This window comes from Hippoglossus stenolepis, chromosome 3 (genome assembly GCF_022539355.2).
Source record: "Hippoglossus stenolepis isolate QCI-W04-F060 chromosome 3, HSTE1.2, whole genome shotgun sequence".
NCBI lineage: Eukaryota > Metazoa > Chordata > Actinopteri > Pleuronectiformes > Pleuronectidae > Hippoglossus > Hippoglossus stenolepis.
The window spans coordinates 18,988,786-19,002,077 of NC_061485.1; the positions used below are offsets into that span (position 1 = coordinate 18,988,786).

A 13,292-nucleotide genomic window follows, 5' to 3' on the forward strand; every position below is an offset into this window, starting at 1 on the left:
TACTGCTTCACATATGCTGCGGACAGATGCTTCCACTGCCGCACAATGGTTTAGCTCACGCAGATAAATGACCGATCATCCACCTGTCTTGTTTATCAGGAGGTTTTGATGCTCAGTTTTAGTGCACTGTATGCTTCATATTTGACAGAGGAAAAGTAATGTTCGGCAGGTGTATGTTCGAGATGACTTTGGAGATATTCACCACTTGAAAGAGTGATCAACCAGTGATCAACCACTGCTGGACAGGGTTTTTATATGCAACTTCAGACATATCACGCATGTTGAAAGTACTAACAGTGGTTTATTGCAGAACAAAGTATAGAGCACTGCGATTTAGAATATTTAATGATTCTTTTCACATTACAGTATATGTCTTTTTTACACACGCTACCTTCAATGAAACCTGCACTGAAATCTTCACAACAACAAACCAAACCATTAGGAAGCTGGTTGGTGTTAATTCAGAGACGCGAGCTCCAGTCTGCCAGTTCATTGTTCATCTGCTCATCCTTTAAGAGAAAACTGTAATTGCAGCGAACTCTGTCTTGTTTAGTGCCTGCAGAGATGTGGCCTCTTATCTTTGATCTGTCAAATGAATCCAATTATGCAATTAAATAAAAACAACTCTTTAGTCTGAAAGCAGTTCCTCAGTCCACTGTTACTTTTTTAAAATGCTTGTGAAGTAGCTGTGAAAACGACGTCAGACCCCGGTCAGACAAATGATTCAGGTGACCGTGGATTTCTCACATTAAGATCAAACATCCATAAATCGTCATCATGACCTGTGGGAAGATTTAAGGCCTTCGTCACTACACACATTTTGTTCATGTGATTAATTTGCAGGTTTTAAGTATTTTTGAGCCTCAATGCAAGTTTCCCATCAGTGTAGATATTTAGCTGAGTGATATTGTGGCTTTTAGGGTTGATTGTTGACACTGCACTTCTTTGGGCCCTTAACAATACACATGCCAATTATGAAGCTTATAACCAGCTTATAAACAGTTCTTGAGATCTATATATTCCACATACAGATGGAGATATTTCAGGAATGAGTAGATTCATAACCTTGTTAAAAAATCCACAAGAAGTCAAGTCCACCAGAAGTGGCTAAGCTAGCGGACGTTAGCATTTCTGACGGTCCCTGAGTCTGGCTTACAGACACTTGGATGACACCACAGGAGCAGTATGGAAGCATGTTATGTTTTTTTTTATGTTGTATTATTATGTCAAGCTTTGGTCACCAGTTACTTCAATTGTGTTGGATTCTGCTTTAACAAAGTTTACTTCTGAGACTCCAGTAGTGTTTTGTGTTTTGGGAACCCCCCTCCATCGGCATAGTGGTGAGTAGATAATGAGTGAATTTTCATCCTCAGATGAAACTGAACTGGCTGCCTCGACAATCTTTGACCTTGGCTTCGTAGCAAAGTTTATATTTCATGGCACCACACAGCAGCCACAGCCCTCAGTCCAAAGATGAAACCGAAATTAATTCCTCGCCCTCTGATCTGTTCACTGTCCTTTCAGCTATTGAGGACACAGCGAAAGAGAGAGGGCATGTTCAGGTCGTCCTCCATCTCCCCATTTCTTCACTGATAAATTTGACTTTGTCTTCCCATGACTCCTCCGCTCTTGCCAATCAGCCATTCGGCCTGTCAGCCAGAGAGCAGAGATCAAAGCTCCTCTCCAGCCTCTCAGCCGCAGCAGACAGCGTGACAGCGAGCCATCATTAACACTTGTTGCGAGCGTTGCCCTTCTTCCTCTGGACTTAACATCACTTACGTTCAGTGGGTGTCGACCGCAGCCTCGCCGGGTGTAAGAACTATATGAGACAGCAGCCTGATACCAGAATGAGCGATGGAAGGGTCTGATGGCTACAGGAATGAGGCAGTACGTTCTCAGCAGCAGAGCTGACAGAGCTGATTATAGTCATCGCTGTGGGAAGATGCTGACAACTGAACAGTGCTGCTTTCGGGGCTGTGGAGGATTATGTGGTGTTGGTGAGGAGTGACGGATAAAAATCAGCATAGTATCATGGCAGCCGAAGAAGAAAACTGTTTCGCGAAAGGAAAATATTGCTTTTGAAAGGCGGATGTGAGTGTTTGACATGTGCACATTTAATCTTTTCAACATGCCCAGAGTCCACTTTATTGATTTAGAGAAAGCATTAGTCACAGTCTGTCTATCAGTGCACGGAAGGCGAGGGAAATAAAGGAATTTATATTCAGGCAAAAAGCAGCAGTGAGCTGTGGAAGATAAAAAAATGTGCTTAGAAAGTATGTTTTCTGTGTGCACTCATCCAAGATGTGAGCAGGTAAGAGGGTAGAAGAGAATTGACTGGTTCTGCCAGGTCAGGAGGAGAGCGTGCTTCGTGCTGTTAATGCTCCGCACTGACACGCCAACATACAACATGCTTCCTGTAGAGCTTGTAGGCAGAAAGCGAAAAAAAAAATTCTAAGCAGAAACGGCAACACATGCATTTTTAATAGGCGCCGCTTCTAAGCTTCATAAAGTCTTTTGATTTGTCTCACGAATGCACCAGATTGGTCTGGCTGACTGCACACACACACCTACACACACACCAGTGACCACAAAGCTGTCTCCTGGTCATCGGCCAAACAGACCTACCGACGAGGCAGAGGAAGTGAAACAGAAAGGTGGTGAGCTGCCACCACCAGAGTTTTCGTAATGGCCCCCAAGAGGCCAGCCCTGTGTGGGAGAAGGTCAGAGCGAGAGAGAAGCAGAGTCATCAATGGTGCAGATGTGCCGTGGTCCTTGGAGCTACCTTTTGCCGGACTGCTCCCAAACCTACTCACAGATGACTTCACACACAAACACACATACTGCACCATGTTGGAATTAAAACCAATTCTCAGGGATTGAGACACTTGCATGGTCCTGTGCTGTTGCTGCATGTTTACACTAATGACACTCCTAATACCTCTCTTACATACTAACAGTATTACAGTATTGCCATTGCATATATATATTTTTTCTTTTCAAATTTCTTTTAAGAATAACAAGTTGTAGTGTTTTATTGTCAAGTTGTTCTGTAGTGGGAAGTTTAACTTCCTTTAAAGCAGCTAAAACCCTTTTTATTCATAAGAAAATCCCAGAAATATACCACAAAAATATGAATGTGTAGCATTAGTTTGAGTTTTGTGCCTTCAGCAAAGGCTGGTGGCCAAGGTCACACAAAAGGGTCATTCCTTTAAAGTCCCCCTCTGGTGAAAAGCAAACATTTTAAAGATATTGACATGTCTCCCTTGTGTCTATTATGTGATAAAAGACATAATTCTGGGCAAAAAAAGCACCATGGTTGAGTATTTCCACGTTAACACTGCAGTCTGAAAAAAAGAAAACCGATTGAAACCACCAGGGTTTGTGATGTCACAAACCTAAGAATCCAGTCTGGTCAAATTGTGGGTGGGGCTCAGTAGCTGGAAGAGGCTCCTAGTAGAGTGAGGCTCGGAGCGCAATTTACTGTCTGAACCCAACCGAGCTTGTTAAAAAGCTAAATGAGCTGACCTGAACTGGACACAGGCAATCTGTGTCCAAACCAGACCTGAGCCAAATGATTCCCCCAATTATGGGCAAAAATAAATCAAGTTGATAGCCCAGCTGATGTGACCCAGAACTGACAAGAACCAGCGGGCTCGGGGCAGGTTTCCACACTCTAGCTCCTACACTGGGGCCATATTAGCATATTCACATATCCCACTCGTGAAATTAGGAAGGAAGGTGTATAGTTACATTTAAACCATTTTAAGGTCATGAGGGGAAGATTTGCATGACAAACCTTTTGAATATGTCATTTGAGGAACAAAAGAATGGGGGTGTAATAAGATACTGGAGTGGGACTTTAAATTGGAAACCATCTGGCATATTGGGTTTGAAATCTTCTGATGTTTTTTGCATTTGCAGACCAGATATTCAAATGAAGGTAAACTCAATATTTTCTCCGAGGTTCCCTATAAAGCTTATCTGGTGAAGATTGATTTCTAAATTCTTCTCTTTAATGGTTTTCACATAAAAAAGCAGTTATTTAATCACTTTTACCTATAGTTGTTACCTAGTTCCAATATCTCTGCCATCTTTATGTTTTTAGGAGATTTACTATACTTCCAGCTAGTCCCTTTGAATCTCTATCGAATATATTGGGTTTGTGTGATTATAGCTTACCAGATATGTAAGGATCTATAGATCTGAGCTGTTTGTGTTCTTAAATGAAAAAACTATAATAAAAAAAATTATCAAATGACTACGTAAAGAAAGTCATGGTGGAGAACTTCCTGGTTTGCAGCTCTCCTTGTGTCCTCTTGACTGGACAGAGTTTTACAGTGGGTTTTTCTCGTAGCATAATTTTTTCTTGCCACAGCAAGCAGCTGTTTTCAGTTCAAATCTGTAAAACCCACTGTAAACACTCCACTCAGCAGCAAACAGATGGACTTAGAGACTAACTGGTGAAAAACACTTGGCAGCTAAAGTGCCAAACAAACTGGAGCAGAGCTGAAAGAGAGTGAATGTTGGATTTACATTTCTAAATGAATGACCATGTTGCTGCATAACTTCTGCATGTGTAAGCCACTGTTTGCTAACAAGGCCGCTGTAGCAAATTAAAAAGTGATGATACGTCAGCGCTGTGTTCACAACTTGTTTCCGCTGCCCCCATGTGGCCAAAAAAAAATCAATCATCATTAGAGCTATCCCTGTACAGCCCGGGTTTATTGTGAAAGCCTCATTCTCCTTATTTCCTCTGGTTTGCTGCCCTGCTCACATTTCACACAATTGTTGCATCACATTAATGACTGAGACGCACCTGCAGCCTCTGAGCTGCTGGAGATAGTAAAACTAAATCTCTCCGTCTGTAGATTCCGACTTTCTCTTGAAGCTCGCATTTGCATTTCTTAATGAACTCACTTCCATGGCCTCTGGTCTTCGTGCACTGACGAGCATGACCACCTCAATATGTTTCTCATCTCAGTCTGTCTTTGTTTATCTGCTCCCTCACTGTGCACCCTCCCTTCCTGCCTCCATCTCTCTCCTCACCTAATTTCCCCTAACCAGGTAAAGTCAGTTAGGATGTGTGATATCAGGCGGCGTGCCCACTGTGTTGTGCAACAGAATTACTGTCAGCAGAGAGGCAGAGAGAGGTTTATCATACTTTCTGTGTTGGGTGGGTCATCTGCAGGATAATTATGTGGTGGTTTGCAAAGCAGAGCCCGTGTTTTATCCAACACATTCTGGTTACGGTTAATTAGCTGTGATGAAGCACGTGGTGCTGCACATAACATCCCCAAAACGTGCTCGCACCCAGACGCAATGTGACAGAGTGAAACGGACATAAGCCTCAGATAAGTGTTGGCGTCGGATCTCCCTCAGGCTTTTCTACGCTGGGTGAGATGCTGTCGTATCTCTCCCGGATCTGGAGAGGAACCTGTATCAGATGGTGCAACCGGGAGTCGCATGAGCACAAATCTGTATGCAAATGCAGAGCATCCAGACATTTAGATGAGGAATTCAATCATAACAACAATATCTGCTCTGTGGACACACCCATATCCCCACTGTTAGGTCTACTGCTGCTATATGTTTTCAAGTAGACTAATCAATCTTCACCTTATTTCTAAGATGAGGTATCACTGTCAAGAAAAGGACAATCCACTCATAGTTGAATTGCTCCTCTCATGTGATCGCTCTGTCAGCTTTGTGCGATCAGGTGCTTGACCACGTCACCTCTGTGCTCGCCTCCCTTCACTGACCCCCTATACATTTTCTTATTGATTTTAAAACTCTATTGCTCAAATATAAGTCCTTAGAAGGGCTCGCACCTAAATACCTGTCAGATTTATTGACCTGGTAATGCCCTAATGACTGCTACCCTCATAGCAAAATTGCTTTGGCCCAGATTTGACCCACACTATTACACTAACACACATATAGCGTGGAATGATGGCACTTGGGCGGTTCGCTCCTGTTTGCTGTTCGGGGCCATAGTAAGCCACAGTAATACCACATATCAACCAGAGGTGACAAAGGTGGCCCGAATAAATGTTGTGCTATTTGGGCCATTTTCACATCCAGATTATAAAAAGGCCTACAAAAAATGCTGTTCCACAAGTGGCCCATTTTGGGCTCACATCCATTTAGTCTTGGCCACAAAAAGGCCAGAAGTGCCACATAATTGCTTGAAGTGAACCACATCCAAATGCAATCTGGATACGATCCAAGGATGGAGCCCTGCTGGTCACTCCCAGCTCTCACCCTGTAACAAAAAGCCCCCATATTATGGAATTTTCTCCCTGTTTATTAATTGCTTGATTGATTGATTGATTCATTGATTGATTGATTCTTTTATTTCCGTGTCATGCATACAGAAACATCCATCCCTTGCGGGTTTATAAAACACCAAAAGAAGAGTTGCAGCGCTCATCAATTATTTTACAGCTTAGTCTTACACGAAAAAACTTCTGCCCTCTTTCCCAAGCCTTGCAAGTAAAATCTGCCAAAACAAAACTTCCCTTCCGGAAGCACAAGATCATCCAACCAAAAGAAATCTGAATTAATGGTGGACATTTTACTAAAAAGAACATCCCTTATGTCCTCATACACAGGGCAGTAAAACAAATAATGAACCTCATTCAATTTAGCTGAGGACACGTGTCGAACACAGTCTGTGGTCTTCTGCAGTGACATTACACTTCCCAGTCTCCAGGACTAATGGTAATGTTCCTGAACCTAACTGTGCACAAAATCAGATCCAACTCAAAACAACATTTATTCCCTTGCTAATGATATCATCTATTATCAGAGATAACTCTTGATTTGACTGTTACTTTCTCCAGTTTTCATAATGTTTGATATTTTTCTCGTGTCGCACAAAGCTATGACATATGACAGGAGTCGCAAAATGGAAAACAGCTGGACAGCTTTTTCATCATGCAGAAGACAGAATGTATTCACATCCAGATGGCTGGAGAAGTCTTTTTGGATTCTGAAAATACTGTCACCACAATGGCGACTATTGTTAACTGTCCTTCTGGTTTTCTTCGGAGATGATTTATTTTCAAGGAAACCAGAAGCTTTCCTCTGCGATTCAAATGTAACGATAAATCAGGAGATGCACAAACAGGGGCGAGGTGCAGTCATGGATGAAAGTGAAATCCTGCCTACAGAAACTGAGGTAGAAATGTAGTTGAGGGAAAGCCTGTGGATTTCTGACACTGGCTGTGCGGGCTCACAGAAAACACTTAGCGACCAGTAATGCCAGGTAAGGTGATTGCTTATCAATATCATTCTCAGCAGCTGGGGCTCCTCCATTGACCCATAGTCTTCAATACACAAGCCAGACACTCTCTCCGCAGCTGACTGGAGAAGGTGACCACATTAGACACATAAGTACTTCTTTATATTGTTTGAATTGACTAGGGGCAGAAATAGGAGAGCGGACTTCGACTCGCTCCTGAATGATAATGGAGGGATTGAACAAAGCGCTTAAATGGAATGCCGCGGCTGGGGGGATTGCTGCTGTAGGATTAACACCTCCGCTTTCCTGTCCACATGCCAGTCAGACCCTCCTCTCTTCATTTCTCTTCCAGGATCAAGACCATTGAATGACAAGCCCAGTGGGAGTATGAACAGCAGTTTAAGAAAAACCACAGGTTGGATTTTGGACTAAAAATAACAAACAAATCCTTTTTGCTTGCTCTTGTTTCAACAGTTTCACCAATTTTCTATTTCTGACAAATCTCCCGAAGGCCAAGCTTTACAACAAAACCAATGTGCTGCAAATAACTAGCACTCAGTAGAGCGCATACCACCGCCAAGGCCCAACAGTCCACTTGGATTCAATCAATCTGCACCAAAACTAAATGGGTTCTTCCCTGAACAATACTGCATCCTTCAAAACAAACCAAGCAACAAACAATGTGAAGGTGAAGGTGAATATGAACATAGTTAATGACGTATCCCAAAGACTTGTTCTTGTTGCTTGCTCATATATTAGACAGTGTGGTTGAGGTCAGTCAAACTCGGCGAGGCTTATCCGTGACCTCCCATGTTGGCACTGAAGAGAATACAAATCCCAAAATTCTGAATAACTCCATATGAATATATTCTTCGATAAACACTGGTTGCAACATCCTGCCACTGCATCGCTCAGTCGCCCTCGCTGACTCAAAGATGAACCAATTCCTATCATTTCCCCCCCATTTTACTGATCCAGCTCCCACCCACCCCTCTTCTGATAATAACATGTTGTCAAAAGCACGGGGGGGTTGTAGCCAGTAATAAGGGGTATTAGTCCGGAGGGAACAGCTATCACCATGATTTGAAGGTTTTTCGAGGGTGCGTACGCTCTGCATTGGGGACAAAGGGAGGAAAAGCAAAGAAGACTCAATGGGGAGCCTCTTTATCTTGAATAGGAACCTGACTCACACAACATCTTTACAAAGGATTGAGAGGATTTGGGAATCCTTGAACTGCTATTAGAAGTGTTTGAATTTGACAGACAGACTTAACTGTTGATTTATTCTGCTTGGGGAGGGACTGACCCAGTGGCCTAGTATTAAACATTTATTAAAACACAACAGGAACTTAAGTGTATTTATGAGAATTTGAGGTAAAGGGTTATGAGAGCAACCTTTTGCACACTTAAGGAGTCTTTGTGGCTCATCAGGCTGTGGACCTATGCCAAGCATGATCCCAGTAAACACACCCCCTAACCAGTAAGCTTGTTCAGAGCGTGTCACAAACCAATCCCATTATAATCAGTTGCATTTAGCTGAAAGTGTGAATCTCACGAAATGTATACTTTTATAAGACAAACTCACAGCCTCTCTTGCTCTCTTTCTCCCTATTCTCACTCATTCACACTCTCTCTCCCTCACACACACACAACACACACACACACACACACACACACACACACACACACACACACACACACACACACACACACACACACACACACACACACACACACACACACACACACACACACACACGCTACAGAGAAGCAGGAGGGAAAAGCATCGACCCTTCCCTGTGATCAGTGTTTCCGTCTTCAAACTCCTCTCCTTTCTGGTTGGAGGCATCTGCATCTGTAATATCTTTTCAGCACAAACACACACACACACACACGCACACACACACACACACACACACACACACACACACACACACACACACACACACACACACACACACACACACACACACACACACACACACACATAGATACACACGCGTTGTCAGATGCCAAATTTGCATGAATGCAGGGTGTTCGCAGAATAGGACTCATCATCTACCTGAATAGTGTTTAATTGCACATCACTGAGGCATATAATCCCAATCGCCTCATCGTTACAAGATGGAAATAAAAATGACAATGCAAAATCCAAAACAATGCAGGGTTCTGATGACAACACTTTGCTCATCATCACCATCCTCACTCCACCTAAACTGATTCTCCACTGTCGCCCACCATTTCCCACACAAGCAGTTTATGCAGTGAATTGAAACACAGTCGTTTCTTACCAGGGTGCCTTTCCCTTTTTTTTCAAACATTGAGCTGAGAGATGTGGCAGCGAGCTTCTCTGAACGTCAGAAAGCCCATCAATAATGCACACACAGCTTGTTATAGCTGCTTCGATGGCTCACCAACCTCAAACCCAGCATCAAAGAGCAGAACGACATGTTTCTGTGTGTGTGAATGTTTTTCTCTATCTATATGTGTGTGTGTGTGTGTGTGTGTGTGTGTGTGTGTGTGTGTGTGTGTGTGTGTGTGTGTGTGTGTATGGGATGCTTACACATGCCAGCACTGGAATGTTTGTGTGTGTGTGTGTGTGTGTGCGTGTGTGTGAGAGAGGCGAAAAGCCTTGACTTCAAAACCTTCCCTAATGGTAAGAGGAGTGACTGTTCTGTGGTGACATTGATTTGGTGAAGGCAGATTTCTTTGAATGAAAAAAACTAAAATACCTTTGTGCAGAAAAAATAATAAAGAATGAGACTAAGATTGAGGCCAGGGACACAGCCCACTGTGTGAATATGATGTAAACCTTTGAATCTTTAACATGCGGCACTTTGTAAAGAATTCAGCAGAGGAAGGGAGGAGGCTCTCAGTGCTGTGAAAGTGCTGAAAGCAGACAGTGGTTACACTACAGTGTGCTTCACATATAGCAGCAGCGTGCATATCACTACAAAAACCACTCAGCTTTTAATGTACGTTGACTCACCATATAGATGAGTTTGACTCCATAACAAGGTTTTCTAATAATAAGAGTTCACATTTCAAAGTGCACACACGCCTTTTTTTCCATTTATATTTGACAAGAATCAATAGAAAACGCCTGCACACATGCATCAATGTAAGAATCTGCACATCATGCACACAAATAACACAAAGCTTTCTGTCTTGCTGGAAATATTTGATTCAACAACTTTTTTGATGAAGAGAAATCACAAAAATCTGCTGCTTTTTTTCTACAAAATATGTTTTTTGCATTTATTTGATCAATTGAGTTAATTCTAGATCACGCTCTCACTGACACAACTACACCCCACACAAAGGGTGGGGCGCTGCCACAACTTTGCCACCACGCACGCACCCTTCGCACAGAACTTTGCTGACTGCCCGGTGCGCTCCCTCAGCTCCTCATGCGCTCACACAACTCACCTGCAGGAGACGGTGATTTCTACTTTGGTGGCAGGGATGTTGCCGGTGATCGGATCGAAGTCGTACACCGATGCCATGTCCTCCAGCTTGTCGATAACGTCCCCCTCCATCATCTCCATAGCGAGAGCGCGCAGCGGCTCGGGTCTGATCCGGGAGGCGCACAGCCTGGCGCCGACGGACCGCGTCGAGTCTCCGGTGCCTCCGCAGAGCAGATCAGAGACCAGGCGGTCTCTGGTCCGACCGGGTGAGGCAGCCACTTCACAAATGTTGAAGCTGTCTGAGGAGGGAGGCACTGAGGGAGTGAACACCCGCAGAGAGGCAGAGGGAAAATGTCTTTAACGGCCCATGCAGCGTAAATATAATGAAGATAAATCAGAATAACAGGGTCAGTATGTAAGATGTTGCGCCTTCAGCTGAACATCACATGGAGAGGAGGGCTGAGCTCTGTGCTTTGTCTTCAGTGTGCGCCTTCAGGAGAAGATACGATCAAACCCACCCACTCTCCTCCCACTGCACGGACTTATACTCTCAAGTGCTGGCAACCCTGCTGCCCCGGTGCTCTCTCTCCTTCTCTCTCTCTCTCTCTCTCTCTCTCTCTCTCTCTCTCTCTCTCTCTCTCTCTCTCTCTCTCTCTCTGTCTCTGAGTGTGTGCGTGTGTGTGTCTCGTGGAAGTGGATTTACGCACGGATGCTACATCATTTTAAGACTTAATGTGGAGCGTGGAATCGCTCTTAAAAATGAAATAAATATCAGTGTAACATGATAGTTGGGACAGTTAAAGTAGAAAATTGTAACCAACTTAAGAATCACTTCAATTGATAACACACAAATTGATTAAATTAAATTTAAATTAAGTAAAGTTAGCAATTTATATTGACACTTGATAATTCAATTGTGTGTCACCAGTTTGTAATTTGTTTAAGTTGACAATTTAAGCAATTGTTGATGAGCAATGGTTCCAATAGAGTGAGAGGGATCCCCCATGGTTCGCAGAATAAATTTAAGGTGCATCAAGATGGTTGACAGGATATAATATTTGAAATACATATAACCAAACCTTATTGTAGTTGTCCATTTTCTCAAAGATTATTAGTAGATTTTGCTTCATCGCAATTCTAAAAACTTTTTCTTCAAGTTTATGTGACTTGGAAAAGTTGCCTGGACTATTCTCGGAGTCTGTGACAAGAAGGTCTCTGGTGGATACAGCTTTGATTCAGTGGGTCACAAGCCAAAAAGGTTTGGAAAGAGCTACTCTGGACTTTGGGAGAAAATGAGAGGATTTCAGCACTACAGCACTGGACAGCGCCCAGAACAACCCATTCAGCTCAGTAATGGTGCAGACAAGTTTAAATAGACTCCCAGAGCCATTTATACTCACTTAGCTGTAATTGTACATTCTACCACATATATTAAATCCAAATGGATCTGGAGTTAAAGTTGTAAATATTTGAAACCTGTAACTATTTCCCCTTCCCATTGTCTGGAATCGGGTGGTTTTGTGTCGTGAAATGAGAATGCACATGACATTTTAAGAAACAGAAATGCAGTTACCAATTAAAATGTGTTCATGCAGGCTGATTTAAAATCAATATTAATTACAGGGAGGGGGTTACATACAGATTTAATGGCCACCATCCATCATTAGCCTGTTGTATGCAGCTAAGACCTGCTCTGTAAACCCCATTGTAATAAATATGCTAAACTGGTGCAGCTGACTGCCAAGAAGGTGATGGGTTTGTCATTTTTGGATAAGTATGATTCCCAAAGTTTGTGTGTGTGTGTGTGTGCTCTCACTCTGTTTCATTTTTATGGATAAACAAGGGACCCTAATAGCACGTACACCCAAATGAAATGCACATAAACACTTGTAGTCATGAGTAAACAAATAAACAAGTGTATCCTGCACAATATTGGTTCCATCAAGAGAAAAATCACTTCACATCATCACTTTATTAATGTGTAAAACTACAGTTGTAACATTTTTGAAAATGGAAACAGAGACATCTGTTTTTCCAGTATCACTGTACATTGTCTGTCATATTCCCTGTCTCTCTCTTTCCCTCTCACTCACTCTCCCGTACACATCACACCCACAGCTATAAACCATTTTAACTCCGTTCATAAATGGCTGCAGAGGCATGCAGCACACACCTAGCATCTGGATTCTGGAAATCAATTTATCCGGGCACAGGATGCTTCTGCCCACACAGCCCTGCAGCTTATGATCAGAGACACACACACACACACACACACACACACACACACACACACACACACACACACACACACACACACACACACACACACACACACTCACTTTCTCTGACACACACCAACAGGCCCATATAAAAACAAATTATTTTCTCATATGTCACTGAACAACCAATAAACAGAGATAAAGACACACACACATCTACATACACGCCCCGGTCCTTTCCAGGATGATTCATGTATTTTAGGAGCTCGCTGTTTAGTGTGGGTGAGCACGTTATTGCAGATGTTCCAGGGAGTGGGTTGGCAGGATCAGGGCCAGAGGATGAAAAAAAATAAACACAGGAAGGAGAGGAAGAAGACCCAGAGGAGCTATTTTACCTTGAGTACCTGCAGTATTAAAATATAA

At 42.9% G+C, this 13,292-nt stretch overlaps 1 protein-coding gene across 1 annotated transcript in view; it reads right to left on the bottom strand.

The window, feature by feature from the left end:
- Positions 1-11,176, bottom strand: part of cpne5b (copine Vb) — a 103,736-nt gene extending 92,560 nt beyond the window's left edge. The window contains exon 1 of the mRNA XM_047339471.1: positions 10,673-11,176. Within this exon, the coding sequence (XP_047195427.1) occupies positions 10,673-10,791 (119 nt within the window). The 5' untranslated portion in view covers positions 10,792-11,176. The remainder of the gene's footprint in view (positions 1-10,672) is intronic.
- Positions 11,177-13,292: the final 2,116 nt, after the last annotated feature.